This window comes from Melopsittacus undulatus, chromosome 1, assembly GCF_012275295.1.
Source record: "Melopsittacus undulatus isolate bMelUnd1 chromosome 1, bMelUnd1.mat.Z, whole genome shotgun sequence".
Classification (NCBI taxonomy): domain Eukaryota; kingdom Metazoa; phylum Chordata; class Aves; order Psittaciformes; family Psittaculidae; genus Melopsittacus; species Melopsittacus undulatus.
This window is the reverse complement of record NC_047527.1, coordinates 65,860,811-65,876,823: the sequence shown is the minus strand read 5'-3', so window position 1 is coordinate 65,876,823 and position 16,013 is coordinate 65,860,811. Positions and strand designations below refer to the sequence as shown.

At 41.3% G+C, this 16,013-nt stretch overlaps 1 protein-coding gene across 1 annotated transcript in view; it reads right to left on the bottom strand.

The window, feature by feature from the left end:
- The window catches only part of TERT (telomerase reverse transcriptase), a 32,257-nt gene extending 20,748 nt beyond the window's left edge, over positions 1–11,509 (bottom strand). Inside the window, exons 1-6 of the mRNA XM_005153407.4 lie at positions 11,282–11,509; positions 9,689–10,237; positions 8,335–9,649; positions 5,526–5,721; positions 2,699–2,882; positions 1,122–1,304 (exon numbers count right to left, since the gene is read on the bottom strand). Of these exons, the coding sequence (XP_005153464.2) occupies positions 1,122–1,304; positions 2,699–2,882; positions 5,526–5,721; positions 8,335–9,649; positions 9,689–10,237; positions 11,282–11,509 (2,655 nt within the window). The remainder of the gene's footprint in view (positions 1–1,121; positions 1,305–2,698; positions 2,883–5,525; positions 5,722–8,334; positions 9,650–9,688; positions 10,238–11,281) is intronic.
- Between the last annotated feature and the right edge of the window lie 4,504 nt (positions 11,510–16,013).

Here is a 16,013-nt window from a genome sequence, read left to right as displayed (position 1 = left end):
TTCAGTCCAAATCTGTGCAAAACAGAAACTCATTGTTTATCTGCAAAACCTTTCCTCACTGATCGACAAGTATAGCCTTACAAGAGACAACCATCCATTTTAGCACAATTCTTAAACCTAAGACCAAACCTTCAATCATTTAACTGAAGTTTATTGGTGATATTTTTGCATGTTTAAATATTTTAAGAAAACTTCCTCTCCATGTGATCATGGAGGTGACATCTTAGGCTTTTGGAAAGCTGCAAATCCAGATGTTTCACCTTTCCTAAAACTCATACTGCAATCTTACCTTTGCTTTTACTTGTCATAATCAAAATTCAAAACCTTCTGAAGAAACCAGTTTTAGCAAAACTAGGTCAATGATGTGATTTTTTGGCTTGAAGGATAACAAGACAATCACTGAAAGTAATGTCAGGACAGGATGACAACTGACATATGAAAACACAGGACAGAAGCCCCATTATAGTGTATATGAATTTCTGTAATTTATACACATCTGTATAACCTGCCCCAATTCAAAGCTATGAATTGAGTTCAAACACAAAAGATTGCCTCCTAGACATAACTGAAATACTAAGGTGTTAAGAAGAAACTCCATCATATAGTGGGATAAGACAAGCACTCATTTTTTTCAAGAGAACAAACTCATTGGAGAGACACTTCCTGGCAGTTCAAGTTTTCATTTTCAACAGAAACAAATGAGAGTGAGATAGAAGAGACCTATTTTTTAAAAACAGTATCAATTTATCCAAACATACATAGAAAGTTTTTCCCGGTTTTCCTTTGGGAAGATGGTCTGAAAAGCATAACTGGTTTTATACCTTTGTCCTGTTTTATACTAAAGTAAAGGTAACTGCAAAAATCCAGTGCATGTGCTACATGACAAACAAAGATAGAAAAATACAGTAAAGGAAGCACTACTGCAGGGACACCCCCTGTCAAAAAAAACAACCAAACCCCACCTTAAAAAAGCCAAACCGGAGCCTGTGTTAGGTATGCTCAAAAGTTTATTTTGAAAAAGAAATAATTACGCAGTCAGATCACAGTTATTACAGCTACAGAAGTATCTGCACAAGTTGACTTTGAAAAGTTAGTTTGAACATGTAATTAAAAAGACATACCTTTACAAAGTAGAATTGAGGATTTTTATCATATGATTTACGAACTTCTGCAGTAAAATTCTTCCATGTCCTGTAGATATCATCTTTCCCGAACACCGAAGAGCCAATACAACTTCTGTTTAAAGTCCGTTCATAATTTAACACACTAAATAGATTTTTCAGTTGAGTGTTGTATTGCTGCATCTACAGAGATCAAAGAGAATCACCTTGAAGTATTTTGAAACATGTTAAATTCTGTCCAACACACGGATTTCACACTTAGATGAAAAATGGGATTAAAATTATGTATTTACTATATTACTTTGTCCAACTGCAGTTTTCAGAAAGACTGAATTTAGCTGCAGCAAAAACCTGCAAATGACAACAGAACCTCTGTACCTGACTCTTGGAAATCAAGGTGTAATAGTTAAGGAGATAAATAGATGGACTTGTGATTAGTTTTGACAGCTGAGATCTGTCTAATAGCTGAAAAGCTCAGTGTCCTCAGCACTCTCCAACAGGAATCTATTGCTCCCACTTTCAGTAGATACAGATACTCCCTCTCAGCTCCAGAGTAGCCAAGTTACCTCAGATCACTTGACCACCTACCACGGTTGACTTTGAACCTATATCTTCTTCAGTATATTCATATCATCCTTTGCCAGACCTGTTACAGGAACGACAGCACCCTTAAAGCACTGCAGCTATTTCTGAATTAACTGTGTGCATATTTTCAAATCTGATAGTATGACTGCCACAAAAAGACTACCAAAAAGTAACACTTCAGGTCTGGTCTGGGAATCACATACTGAGCAGTAAGCACTAAGAAGCCATTGACCTATCATCCATTTGGGGAACATCAGTCTTGTGCACCAGATGGGACTCAGTCTTAAGGAAAAACAATGCAGTCATGCAAGAGAGTGAAATCAGATTCCCACTATGTCTTGTGGTTAACTGGCCTGTTAAACAGATTAATCTGTGCACTGTGTTCCCACACTGCAGTAATTCCCAGCTTCTTTCGTATCTCCCTAATGTGGTTCATCCAGCTTCCTTGCTATTCCTGGACCTTATGCAACACACCCAATTCATCATCTGGCCCTCTGGGCTGACCTGGCATCAAAGCCAACTGGTCAACATATACCATCAGTATTCAGGTAAATCCCAACAGGACAGACTTATCTACCCTTTACCTGCTGGTGTGCCAAACAAATATGACATGTTAGTTCAGAATACTGACGGAGATTTATGTCCTTCTACTCTCATAGGTGAGTGATGCCTACCACAACCAATTAGCAAACCTGAAGGAAAGGAATAGAAAGAGAAGAGGAAAAAAAAACCCCAAAACCTAATAGGCCATGCCTTTCCACTAGACTCACTTCTTTAAGACAGGCTTGCAAACAGAAGTACATGACTCTGGAATTGAAGGCTAATGGTAATTAAGCACTGGGAAGGGAGAAGGGAGAAGTAAGCCCATTCAGTCATTCTGACTTGAATGTTCCAGTTCAACATGTTAAAACTAGTTTTATACAACAAAAAGCTCACTTGCTTTATTAGCTGCATGCATCAAACACATACAAAACAATAAAGAAAATAGAAACCTTCTTTTCTCTGCTTTCCTTGCTGAATGCTTGTGCATCAACAACACTGCTCGTTTTTACTATGGGTCTTAAGCCATTTGGTCTGGGAATGAACCGGAGCCTTGATGTCACATATTTTTTTTGACGGATAGCTTCAATCTCCTCTGAAGATAAAGCACGTAGATGTACTCTGGCAAAATGGTTTCTAAAATACAAATACACATTTAGTGTAAGCAACAGGAAAGGCAGGAAGTCAAAACATTTAATCCCCTTATAATAACTGAAGCCAAACATTTTTCTAAGAAGATAATTACAAATACTAGCCTCTGTAGAAAGTGACATGGAATTTGAATTTCAGAACAATTTCATGGTACCTTAATGACAATGTAATACAAAAAGCAAAAGAATACTAATTTCTGCTTGATGCAACTTAAGATAATTAAAAACAAATCTTAACACAAATGAAAATTTTAGCACAGATTAGCTGAATACATCTGAACATTGTGACATATTTTATACAAAACAACAGGATGTTGAGCATTTCTCATGCTTTCATAAACTTGAGAGATACTAACAAAGTTGAGCAGAACCTTCTGAAAACCATGTTAAGAAAGATCCAGGGAAGGAACTACACGAGATAATGAGCTGTTCCACTCCCAGCATTTAGGGACCTACTACTTATTAAAAGTTACAGTGAACTGAGATACCAGGATACATATACAACATAGGGGTATTTAAATATCCAGTAACATGATTGAAGAGAATTGAGCTGATGAGCAGGTGTCAGCTAATAATGAAGAATGAAAGGCTCCCAAGTCAGTTCTGAGGTCTGCAAGTTCATCTTACCGGGAAATGTGCTTCCACCTCAGACATCCCCTCAGAATTTACAGTTCAGCATAGCTTAATCAATAGTTTTCTGAGCAATGAATCACAAAAAGGAGGTGGAGAAAAAGCCCTTGCTTTTAAGTTAACACATGTTGCTAAAATGCCCTAGCTGCAATGTAAAAGACCTGGATCAATCTCCTGCTACTTGTATTGCTCAGGAACACAAAAATGTGCCATTCCAAAATGCCCTACAGGTTATGATACTCCCCTGGGAAGTGAGACAATCCCCACAAAAGAAGTGGGACAAATACCTGAAAACACTGGCTGGGTAAAAGAGGATGGTGCATGGAAAGCCTCAAAATGGCCAAGGCAGCCCTAAGCAGCTGTATATCTAATACCCAATTTCTCTCCTGTGTGAAATAGGCAGCTTGCCACCTGTATGGGTGTAATATGATGGATTAGCAGGAAACCTCATGTAATACTGCACACTTGAAAAAGCAGTGCTAAAATTCCTAGTGCTGTCAGTGAAGCTTAAGTACAGTTGCTGGGATTAGACTTGAAGTCCATGCAGTTATGTATCCTCTAGCCAACAGCAAACACCCTGACCTCACAGGATACCCTTGGCAGGCACACAGCAGAGCACAGTATTTCTTTGGGATGCCTTTCCACCTTCCAGTAATCTGCAGTTCACAGATTTCCCAAGTCAAAAGTGAGGTGGAGCTTCCTACACAGTAGGGAAGTATGTGGGGAAGAAATCAAAAGAAACAAGATCAACCCCGCTTAGGGTTTTCTGAGTTCAGAGCACTTTGTCTTTACACACTGTGTTTTACTGAGAAACTGGGAATAGGGACAAAAGGGCTAAACCCAAAAATACTTGTTTTCTTTTAATCAGATACTCCACTACAAAACAGCACATCTAATATGCAAAAATTAGTGCTTGATGATACCTTCAATGTACATTAAAATGACATAAAACACTAATTGCAACACTAAGGCTGTTAGTTTGAAGACCAGACAAACATAGTATGTGGGACTGAAAATTATATTCTACTATTTAAATTGCATACTCTGTGCTACAAATGCAAATGAGATCAAGACCCCATTCAGTGCAAACACATATGCAGAAAAGCTGCACTGCAGATACCAAAGTTGAAATCAGAGAGTGGTGGGGCAGGAGGGGAAAAAATCATACACATAACATTGCAGACCAAGAGACCACCGTGAAAGCAAAAGGTTCTCCATATAAAAAAGCCATTAAAACACAAGACATGAGGTACCCTCATTTTGCACAGTTCCAAAGCGCTCTCAGACACCAACAGTTTCTAATGAAAACCCGGAAGATGTGAATTATGGAAATGTGTGCATAATCCTGTTCACTAAAACTGCCTTCAGATCTTTTATATTTTCTGACTTAATCGCTTTGAATCTGATCTTAAATAATGACCTAACTTAAATACATGCATGCATTTTTAAGACCAAAAAAGCAGCATGGAATTCCACAGCTGCATTACAAGATATAAATATTCAATAAAATAAAATAAAATATTCACTTCAATAAAATCCTCAAAACACAAGACTACTGCCTGTATTCCTGACCGGAGTATTACAGCATTTCAGTTGAGGCTTGGTTTTGTTTGTTTAAAACAATTGAAGCAAGCTGAGTATTTTTAAAATTAACTTTCCCAAGGTTACTTTGGGATTGTTGCTGTGCTTTACTCACTGTTAAAAGGTGTAAAAAAAACCAACTTATTAAAACAAAAACCGCATCATAATGGATTTTACTATTGCAAAGGTTTCTCTTCTCCTACCACAATTCTAAATTTAAACCAGTTTTCTCACACAAAATATTTCTGAATTTACAAGCTGTGCACATTATGATCACAGACTGAATTTTCTTTTAGGAAATTAAGCAAATAAAAGGAGGAAAAACAGGCAATAAATTAAAGCAGAATTGTAAGTTTACATTAAAAAACATGAGATTTCCACATATTATATTAATGTTTGATTCATTTTCTAATATTACCTAATTCCAATGTTCTGTAACTTGCCCCAGACAAACTTTCGGTAGTAGAAAAGTTGGTTCTTCTGGAAAGTGTTCTCAGTGACATAGAAAAAAGATCTGAGCAACAAAATAACATAGGTATCCATCAGCCAGTACAGGAATTTAGCCAAAATTTCTTCACGGAAACAATGTTCAGAAGGAGGAACAAAGTGATCACCTTCAATAAACAATTCAAAGGTAAATATCAGCTATTTGTATTAGTAAAGAAACAGAACATACAAACAAAAAAACCCACATATAACACTTTCTTAGCTTGACATTAATGAAAAGGAAAAAAGCAAATACAAACAATCACACAAATATCACTCCAAATTTTCACTGGCATTAAATAATGTGACTGACCCAAGCTTCAAGTACAAACATCAAAACTAATCTGCAGTGACAAACTGACATACAGGATATGAATACATGCCATCTGTAGCACAAAGATTTACTTTCTTCCTCCAGTGTTGATTGTGCAAGATTTTCAATGCACTATAGCAAGATTATTATGAAGAAAAGGTAAAATGGGAGTCAGCCTACTACAATGTAAAACGTTTTTTAGAAAAGGCAAAAGAATGAAAATACTTAGATTTAAATATAAAAATAACAGAATTGAACTGGGCTGACTTGGGGATGAGAATGATATTCAGATTTCCCAATTACATGAAAATTAAGTTTAGGGTTAGGCTTTATTTCAGACATCCTATACAAAACTTACTGCTGCAGTCAAAAAAGAAAAAAAAACAACAAAAAAAAACCCCAAAAAATCACCCTAAGTCCATCAGCACTTATGACATTTAGATGGCACAAAAATTATGAACCCAGAACATTCCCAGCTGCTGTCAGATTTAAGACCATAGATTTGTGGTGAATAGGAAATAAAACCCTGTGCTACAATACTGAATTTTTGCCAACTTCCAATAATACTTTTCCTAATTAAATTTAAGAGCAGAATTTAGCAAAATGCAGCATGGCAATGGAAAGAAATTATACAGAAATATTAGCTTAGCTACAAAGCACAAATAACAATTATGGCACAAATGTGTTAAATCCAGTTTAGTTTTGACACAATGCAGCCAAGGCTTAAATCTCACTTATAAAATGGAAGTGTTTCCAGTTCTCTGCCCTGTCTGGATTTATTGTACTTCAGGACAGAGACATTCTCATGCATTTAACCACCCAAGACTACCATAAAGAGATAAATTAGTGCCCACTTCAACACAAGCCAGCTGACATTAATGAAAAAATCCAATGATAGAAAATTCTGCAATTTAAGAGTTGCAATATGCAATTTATGATACACAAATTAAATTGGGATGTTGTTAAGTAGCTGTCCTGGAACCAGATACTTTGTTTTCTAAGTTACTAACAACAGATATAAATGATTACAATTCAGGGAAATGATAAGTAACCATTACTAATACTTTTGGAGGAAAAAAAACCAAACGCCCACAGTGCTGCAAAGGAATGAAATGTGTCTTTGAAATTGAAACACAAGGGAGCAATTTTGTGAAAATTAAAATCAAGCCTATGTGTTGTTTTTCCTGGAATAAGGTCAGAGGATAAGAGACATTTTTTTAAGATAAGATGTTCCAAATGGCTACAAACCAAACGTGTATCTTACAATAAAAACATTTTAAAATATTTAACTGCTCAGCATTTCAAAAAAACATGTTTTTGAGTTTCTGAATGAAGAATTAATATGTCTTCTAGAACTGAGTTTCTTAGGGAAGTGTAACCTCTTCCATTTTTGACATCAATTCTCAAACATCAGACTTTTTATTGTCCTCCTACATTACCAAGAACCTTTAGTAAATTTAGAACCTTATTGCACCTTTTAAAAAGCAATACCCTTTTCAGCACACATTACTGTAGAGCTAAGTACATTACCAGGAAAGAAAAAACACTGCAAACATATAGTCATGTAAGTGCAATCCACATTGTATAGATGGAAAATGGAAGCACAGAAAAATGCCAGTATGCATTAGATCCTGCAGGAGTCAATCACAGAACCACAGCTTCAGCCTGAATTTAAGTCTTAGAACAGTGTCTGAAGAAAGACTTCAGAAAAGCAAAATTTACCTGTCATCTGAAACAAGGACTAAACTGAAAAGTTTCACACAGAATTTGGATCAATAAGCTAATTCCAGGGACCACTCAGCCTTGTGACCCTCAGTAAGGGTCTCTTGCTTGTACAGAAGGGCTCTAGAAAGGTGACAGGTGTTGGGCACACCCCATATTGCATGGGTCCCATACTCACATATTTCTCACAGGGTTGACATGAGTGGCAAAAACCCCAGTACACTGTGGGATGAAGGTTCACTACATTAGCAGAGGGACACATGCTGCTACAAGTGTTTTTATCTGCCTTTAGTTCTTTCTCAAGGCTCATGGTAACCAACAGGCAGACCGCATTTGTTCATTACGTGCTTCGGTGATGCTTCAATGAATTTTGAGAGTTACTGCAATTTGGTGGGTAGAGGTGGAAGGGGAAGATCCTTTTTGGAAATGCTCAGGTTCTGAATTCATGTTTATGAAAATGTCATCCTATTAAATACAAAAAGCATGAATGAAAACAATGAAAACTTTAGGTTTTAGAAGGAAGACAGGCTTAACTGTTCTTCTGTTTTTAATTACAAACACTATTAGTTTGCTCTCTCAGCTACGGTTATTACCAACAAACCTAACTACTCTGAACCCTGATTCACTACCATCCCCTTCCCACCTTAAACATGAACATCAGACATCTGACACCCCCCACAACTTAGCTCTTTAATACAAGAAGTACCTTTAACTAGACGAAGCCACATGCAGTCATTCACTCGCATCTTCCACATCAACTCCTTCAGTGAAAGCTTTGCAAACTTCCCCATGGAAATGAATATTCTCACATTTTTTAAGAACTGGCGCTTGTTATGGTTTGAACCCCAAAGCTCAGCGGGGATGACCCGCTCCAGGCACTCCCTCACAAACATGAACACGTTCCACTGCATGCTGCACTGCTTGTTAAGGTTCGTGAGGTTGGAGTCACACACCTCTCCTGGGTCTTGCTCCTCACTCTGTGACTTCCCATGCACAGATTTTGCAAGAGGAGCATATAAATTGTCTGGCACATTACTGTGACCAGATTCACATCTGCTGCTTGTCACACCCTTAGCAGGCTCTTTCACAAACTGTTCCACTTGTCTGTGAGCCTCTGCTTGTCCAGGCAAAGCTACCCCACAAGGCAGCTCAGTTTCTCTCACACTGTCTTCAGATATCTTAACAGGGCAATTTTTTTTCAAGATAGCTAAGTAAGGGCACTTTCTATGGTTCTTTAGCAGCTTCTGAAATGTATGTCTCATTTGCCAATAGCGCTTGGGCAACCTCTTCTTTCTCCACTTACGACAAAGCAGGTTTCGGTTGTGCTTTTGCTGCAACAGATCTGGATTTAAGAATATAGTTTCTATAAGCCGCCTTCCACCTGCCTGATAGCCCTGCAAGCGATTCAGTAAAAATGATTTAGGAAAACCTTCCCGGAAACTCCTACAGGAATAAAGCAGCAGCTTCTTGTTAATGTACACTGTAGAAGGCAAGAGCTTATTTGGTGACTTCTTCGCCAAATGACCTACAGGACGTTTTTGCCTTCTGTGTTTTGAAGAAATACCCCCCACAGGTTTAGTTTGCACAGAATCGGATTGAGATTCATGCATACGCATTTCTACTCCTTTCCTATGGGATTCTGCTTGCATTTCAGTGCTGGACTTTAAAAGTTCATTATTCTGAACTCCTTGTGAACAAGAACTTTCACGTGCCACAACCATCGTCCTGTCACGCGATGTGTGAACTAAAGAAGGAGCAGACATATCACTGTTACTTCTTTGAGAAATGTGCCTTTCTTTAATGAGACTTGCAGAATGTGATGCCACACACCCAGTTCCACATCTCTCAGAACTACTTTGATTCACAGCAGGAGTGAGATTACAAGCCCTTTCCTCTCCCACTTCTTCCTCTACTCTTGCTCTCTTAGCTGGAATTTCAAGTTGTTCCCTATTAGGCTTCCTTTTTAAAGATGGTACTGTAGCTGACAAATGCAAACTGGAGCTACTCTGTGTTTCCAGATGCTCAGTAACCATTCTAATCTGTCTGCTTCCTTTAGAAACAGCTGCAGAATACTGGTAACTGGGCATTAAGCTTTGTCTCTTGTTATTTTTTTTACGTCCCATGCTGGTGACATTAGCATCAAGTCTTTGTTTGCTTTTCCACTGAGATGACTTTAAAAGATACTGTCTATGAAACACGACCCTTTTTTGCATATAGTCAATCAACCTATTACGGTTATGCTTTGAAAACCTTTGTCTAGCAAATGCAGAGAGTGAGTGTACATTATATGGAATAAGTTCATAAATGGGTTGCCCACAAACTTGGTAATAATTACTAGGGGGAACCTGCAAAAAGATTGCGCAATGTTCCATTAAATACATCATCACATCGTCCCCTATCCTGCTCAACAGTGTTTCCCAGACGCCGTTGGTACAAGTACTTTCCGTTACAGTATTGGGTAGGTAACTGTATATACGTGAACAGGGCAAGACTGGGAGATGAGAACTGTTTTCATCCAGTAAGGCATAGCCATATGAGAAGACATTCTTCTTTCTTTTCTCACACAGTCGCTGAACAACTCTTGCAGTAACTTCTTTCTGACTAGATAACTTGAGGGAAAGAAAATTAGCTTTTAGCACTGACACTTCCATAAACCACAACACACAATAAACAGACATGTGAAATACAAAGTCCTAGACACCAAGTTTTGAAGCGATATTAGTGATCCACATGGGCAATACCATAGAAGGGTTTTCAAGAGTACCACAAGATGTTTACGTGCAGCAACGTGGGCCTATGACTTTAAGGAAGTCTTTCTAACATCTGCCCTTTTGATTGTGGATTTCATGCCCGGGAAACACCCTACACTACGCCCCTCCGCTCCCTGCAGCAAACTGGCCCCCAAGACCTCCATGCCATTCTGCCCTGCAGGTGCTCACGCAGGCTCTAACCTCCAGGGAATTAACACTGATTTTCTTGAGGTCTCCATTCCCTTTTACGTACAGAAAAGCTCAATTAAACGACTTCGTTCACAATTCTAAGACACGCTTATTTACTACCACAGTGCAGTTCTGCTCATGCACGCTAAAATTCTGAGAAAAGCGGCCTTCTCTCTCCGGCAAGGTTTTTCTGCGTAATTACCGGCCCGCGAGCGGCTTCCCCCCTCGTATCTCCCCTCTCAAGAGTGGGAAAGTGGCACTTGGAATTCCTAGTTGCTCCCCGGCCGCACTCGGTTTGCTCCCCTCTACCGCACAAGGCACGCAGGGAGTGGGGGGCTCAGCGGCACGCAGCCATTCCGCGGTACCTAACCACCCACCCGCCGGCATCACAGCTGTGTTTGCCCACCCTCCAGGAGAGGAGAAGGGGAAATGCTTTCACCCCACTCCCCGCTTCCTGGAGCTGGCTGGCGGGGCCCGGCAGCACCCACGAGGGGCATGCAGGAAGGACAGGAAGCCTGGTGCCACCATCTAGCGCAGGCAGCAGCGCCCTTCCGCAGCCCCCCAAGGGCAAGCAGCGGCTCTGGCTCTCCCTCCAGCCACTGGACAGGGGCTTAGCCCGGACCCCAGCAGGGCTCATTCCTCGGCGGGGGCTGCCCAGATACGGCCACCCCAGGCCCCAACGCAGGCCACCGGCACTCTTGGCCTGCCTCTTACCTGCTCGAAGGTGAAGGGCCGGGGAATATCTCTGGTCCCCCGGGGGACGCACACGAGGCACGCCCGCACGAAGGTCCGGTAGCAGCCTATGTCGTCGCCCCGCAGCACCTCGACCTCCCCGGAGCTGCTGTCCTGCAGCCCCCGGACGAAGGTCTCCAGAGGGACGACCTTGGCGTAGCAGCGGCGCAGTGCGGTCAGTACCCCCGCGAAGGGCTCCCTGCCCGCCATGTTGGAAGAGGCAGTGCACGCCGACACCTGGGGCCGCCCCGCGCCTCGCTCCCCTCCCTCCCGTGCCGCTGCGCTGCTCTCCCCCGCCATTGGTGCTGGCGGGCGACAGAGAGCTGCTGACTAAAACAACGAAAACAGTTACTTTTAAATATGAAGAATCATCCCGCGGCTGCTCCGTCTGAGCACCACCGACACACAACGTGGCCGGGGAGGGGCGGTGGCTACGGTAAGGTGAGGCGGGACGGGACGGGGCGGGGCGGGGCAGGGCAGGGAGGAAAGCCGCTGTCCAGTTCTGGCGCTCCTTCATCACTTCTTGAGGTGCGGGCTCGGCCTGAGGCGTGTGGGAAGGCGCGGTTGTGGGGCAGCGAGCTAGCACCGGCTAATGAAGAGGTATGGTATGGCTTCCGACGGGAATATAGGGTGAGTGGGGACTGGATTGAGGGCAGACTGAGGAGAAGGACTTGGGGGTGCTGGTTGATGAGAAGCTCAACATGAGCCAGGTTCAGTGTGCGCTTGCAGCCCAGAAAGCCAACCGTATCCTGGGCTGCATCAAAAGGAGTGTGACCAGCAGGTCAAAGGAGGTGATCCTGCCCCTCTACTCTGCTCTTGTGAGACCTCACATGAAGTATTGTGTGCAGTTCTGGTGCCCTCAACACAAGAGAGATGTGGAGCTTTTGGAGCGAGTCCAGAGCAGGCTATGAAGATGATCAGGGGGCTGGAGCACCTTTCCAGTAACTAAATCAGCTTTCCAGTAACTAAAGGGGGCCTACAAGAAATCTTTGCATATGGGGGGAACAAGGGGGAATGGCTTTAAACTGAAAGAGTAGATTTATGTTAGATATGAGGAAGAAATTCTTCATTGTGAGTGTCATGAGGCACTGCACAGGTTGCCCAGAGAAGCTGTGGCTGCCCCATCCCTGGCAGTGTTCAAGGCCAGGTTGGACGGGGCTTTGAGCAACCTGGTCTAGTGGGAAGGTGTCCCTGCCTGTGTCAGGGGGATTGGAACTAGGTGAACTTTAAGGCCCCTTCCAAACCAACCTGTGATTTAGGTTTTTATTTTTGTCAGCTTTATAGCATCTTTTCAGTGGATAATTCTTGCTGTGTATTTTCAGAATGCTCAGGGTAGTGTGAGCTACAGTCAAGAAAAATGTTGAAGGAAGTTATAAAGTGAACATTACTATTTCATTAAGGTAGATTTCCTCTGGAAGTAACCAAGAAGATTCCCTTCCAAGGAACCCCTTTAGGACCAGCACTCCATGGAAGATCTGTCTGAAGTAAGAGTGACGGTAATGCCTTTGTTTGTTGGGGCTAAGCAGTGCTTACACAGCCTCTAGGTCTTTTTGGCTGCTCAGACTGCCCCACTGGCAAGTAGGCTGGTGCACATATAATTGGAGAGGAGACAACCGGGATAGCTGTTCCCAACTGACCCAAGGGATATCCCAGACCGTATGGTATCATACTCAGCAATAAAACTGAAGGAAGTTTAAAGGGGGTGGCACTGCTTGGGGACTGGTGTGCAATAGATTGCTTAGGGTTGGTGGTGAGCAATTTTTTTCATTTGCATCACTTAGAATCATAGAATGGTTTGGGTTGGAAAGGACCTTAAGATCATCTAGTTTCAACCCCCCTGCCATGGGCAGGGACACCTCAAACTAAAGCATGCCACGTGAGCCTTCGTCCAACCTGGCCTTGAACGCTACCAGGGATGGAGCATTCACAGCCTCCCTGGGCAACCCATTCCAGTCCTCACCCCTTGCCTTTCTTGGGTTTTATTTGCCTGTCTGTTGTTTGAGGGGGTTCTCACAGTTTCTTTTTATTATTATTTATTTTGAATTGTTAAGGTGTCTTTATCTGAACTCATAAGTTCCTTTCTCACTTTTACTCTTCCAATTCTCCTCACATCCCACTGAGGAGGGGAGGCGAATGAGCAGCTGTGTGGAGCTTAGCTGCTGTCTGGGGTTAAGCCATGCCACCATGGCTTCAGTCCATGATCAGTTCCTATGTGTTGACATGTTGCTGTTCATGCAGATGAGACTCCTATGTTTTGAGACCTCCACACAAACTCATTCTCTCTGGCACAGATCTCTTTGTAGCCCCAGGTGTAGTCTGCCCCATTACTCTTGGACTTTGACTCCTACTTTAGTGCTGAAGATGCCCTCATCAACCAAATTCACACCTAATTTCACTCTGCATAAATGTGACATCTGTGACCTTGTTACATGGGAAACAAAGCAGAAACTGTGCACAGTTGGCTCCTTGAAATTTTTATTTACTTAGAACTTTACATATCACTGGGTTATTCTTTTTATTACTATGTAATTGCAGAGTCTGCAGTAGCAAAAAGTTCATGAAAAAACCAATGCTCTTCTGGTACCAAACAGGTAGGGAACCTGCTGGCAGTGAAGAGGTGGTGTTGATCAGACAGAATATCCTTACCTGGGGATAATGCGGGAGCATTCCCCAAGTTTATGAAACTGCTCAGCTTGAAAAAAAACACCAGTTCCTGGTTCAATATGCAATTTTGTTTTCTTATATGGATCTTCATAACAACTCAGGGTGAGGCTGAGTGATTCTTTCTCAAGCAAATTGAAGGGTTTGTTGGTTTCACCAGATGAAACACTGCTTATTCCTTTCTGTTCTGGCTTTACTTCTCAGCTCCTACAGCTAGATTTATGCACTCAGAGGGTTTTACACAGGTTTGTTAGAAAGGCCCAGTCTGTAACAAGGGGAAGACGCTGTGCTGGAGAGCCTCCTGAGGTCCCTTCCCAGTATGTTTCAGTATCTTATGATACAACTGTAAGCTGTATGGTAAAGACTAGCATTACAAATAGATTATCCTGTTTCACTTGAAACACACCTTGAGGCCATTTTCCCCTTGTCCTGTTACTTGTCAGTTAAGGGAAAAGACCAAAACCCACCTTGTTACAACCTCTTTTCAGGTAGTTGTAGAGTGATTAAGTCTCCCTGAGCCTCCTTTTGTCCAGGTGAAACAATCCCACTTCCCCCATCTGCTCCTTGTAAGACTTGTGCTCCAGACCCTTCACCAGCTTAGTTGCCCTTCTGGAGACACCTCAGTATCTTTTGCTGTTGCTACACACTAGTAAGTACTGTGCAAGAGTATCTTCCAGAAGCAGATGAACATTTTCCAAGTTAACTCTAAAACAGCCCCACCCCAGGCCACTGTAATCTTAACTTCCAAAGCCGTCCCAAGCCTAATGAAGATGGGAATGTGAGGTGGTCACCTAGCTGCTTATCAAAATTGATCCTATTACAAGTGAGGAACTTTTAAGTGGATCACAGATACTGATAATCCAGCATGAGCTGCAATACATTCAATGAGCTTTTGTATATAAGTTTTTCTTCTACATTAACCACACACAGAACCACATTTTTAAGCTGATGTCATTTCCACAACTAGAAAACTAAAACATTTCATTTAATGTCACCAAAGATTCTCTACTTACATAGTTTTTCACAACCTTCCTTTTCAGTAACAAAAAGTAACTCTCTATCCCAAATGCCAAGTCTTTTATTTGGAAATGGAAAGCAGAAAACAATGGCTTGAACTGGAAAGTCTTGCCTGTTTTAAAGACTTAGATCATTCTAAGTTTGTATTCTTTATGAGTACTGTTAGGGTATTCTGAGGTCATTGTCATCAGAAATGCAAGACAGAAGAGCTATAAACTCACAGTACGTAAATGTGGAAGAGTGATTTTTTTTTTTCAACAGCTACATACAAAAATGAGAAGCATCAAAAATGCCTGAATATGGTATTCTGCACTTTCGGACGCTGCTCCAGAAGAACCAGTGACTTGGTTGTTTCGAAATGAAAAAGGGAATGTGCTATGTGAATTACTTATATCAGGAAAAATTTTCACACACAACTATTATTATGAAATAGGAGTCCCAAATTAGTTTGTCTAACAGCCAAGAACAAGCTGCTTCCAACCAAACCAGGTGCAAGATACAGCAAATGCAACCCCAGTTTTGCATAGACTTATTTATGTACGTTTAATGCTAAAATCAACAGTCCTCCTTAGTAACAATCGACAGTGTAAAGAGACCTTAACACAAACATAAGTTAAATATCCACTTCTAGACTCCTTTCCATTGCCAGTAGCATGTAAGGAGGATTTCAGTATAAGAAAGACTGCAGTTTGTGACAAAAGAAGTTAGGCACATGTCTGTATCTTTTGGGGACCCAAGTATTTATACGTTCAGACTTCTCCAGTATCAGAACTGGATACAATAGACTTCATAAAGTAGTTGCAGACTATAGGAGCAGATCTGTGCTCTGCAAGGTTATTCAATTAATATTTTCAATCAGTGATAAATTGGAGTTACAAGGGCTTGCACAAACAGCATGCAATTCAATACAGAAGCTTAATAATCATTTGGGTTAATTTATAAACTTACAGACCAAAGCAAAACTGGAATTGGAAACCAGAATTCTGCCTTTCAGAATTTTTTAATTGCATTTTATTTGCTACTGAAAGGAATGCAC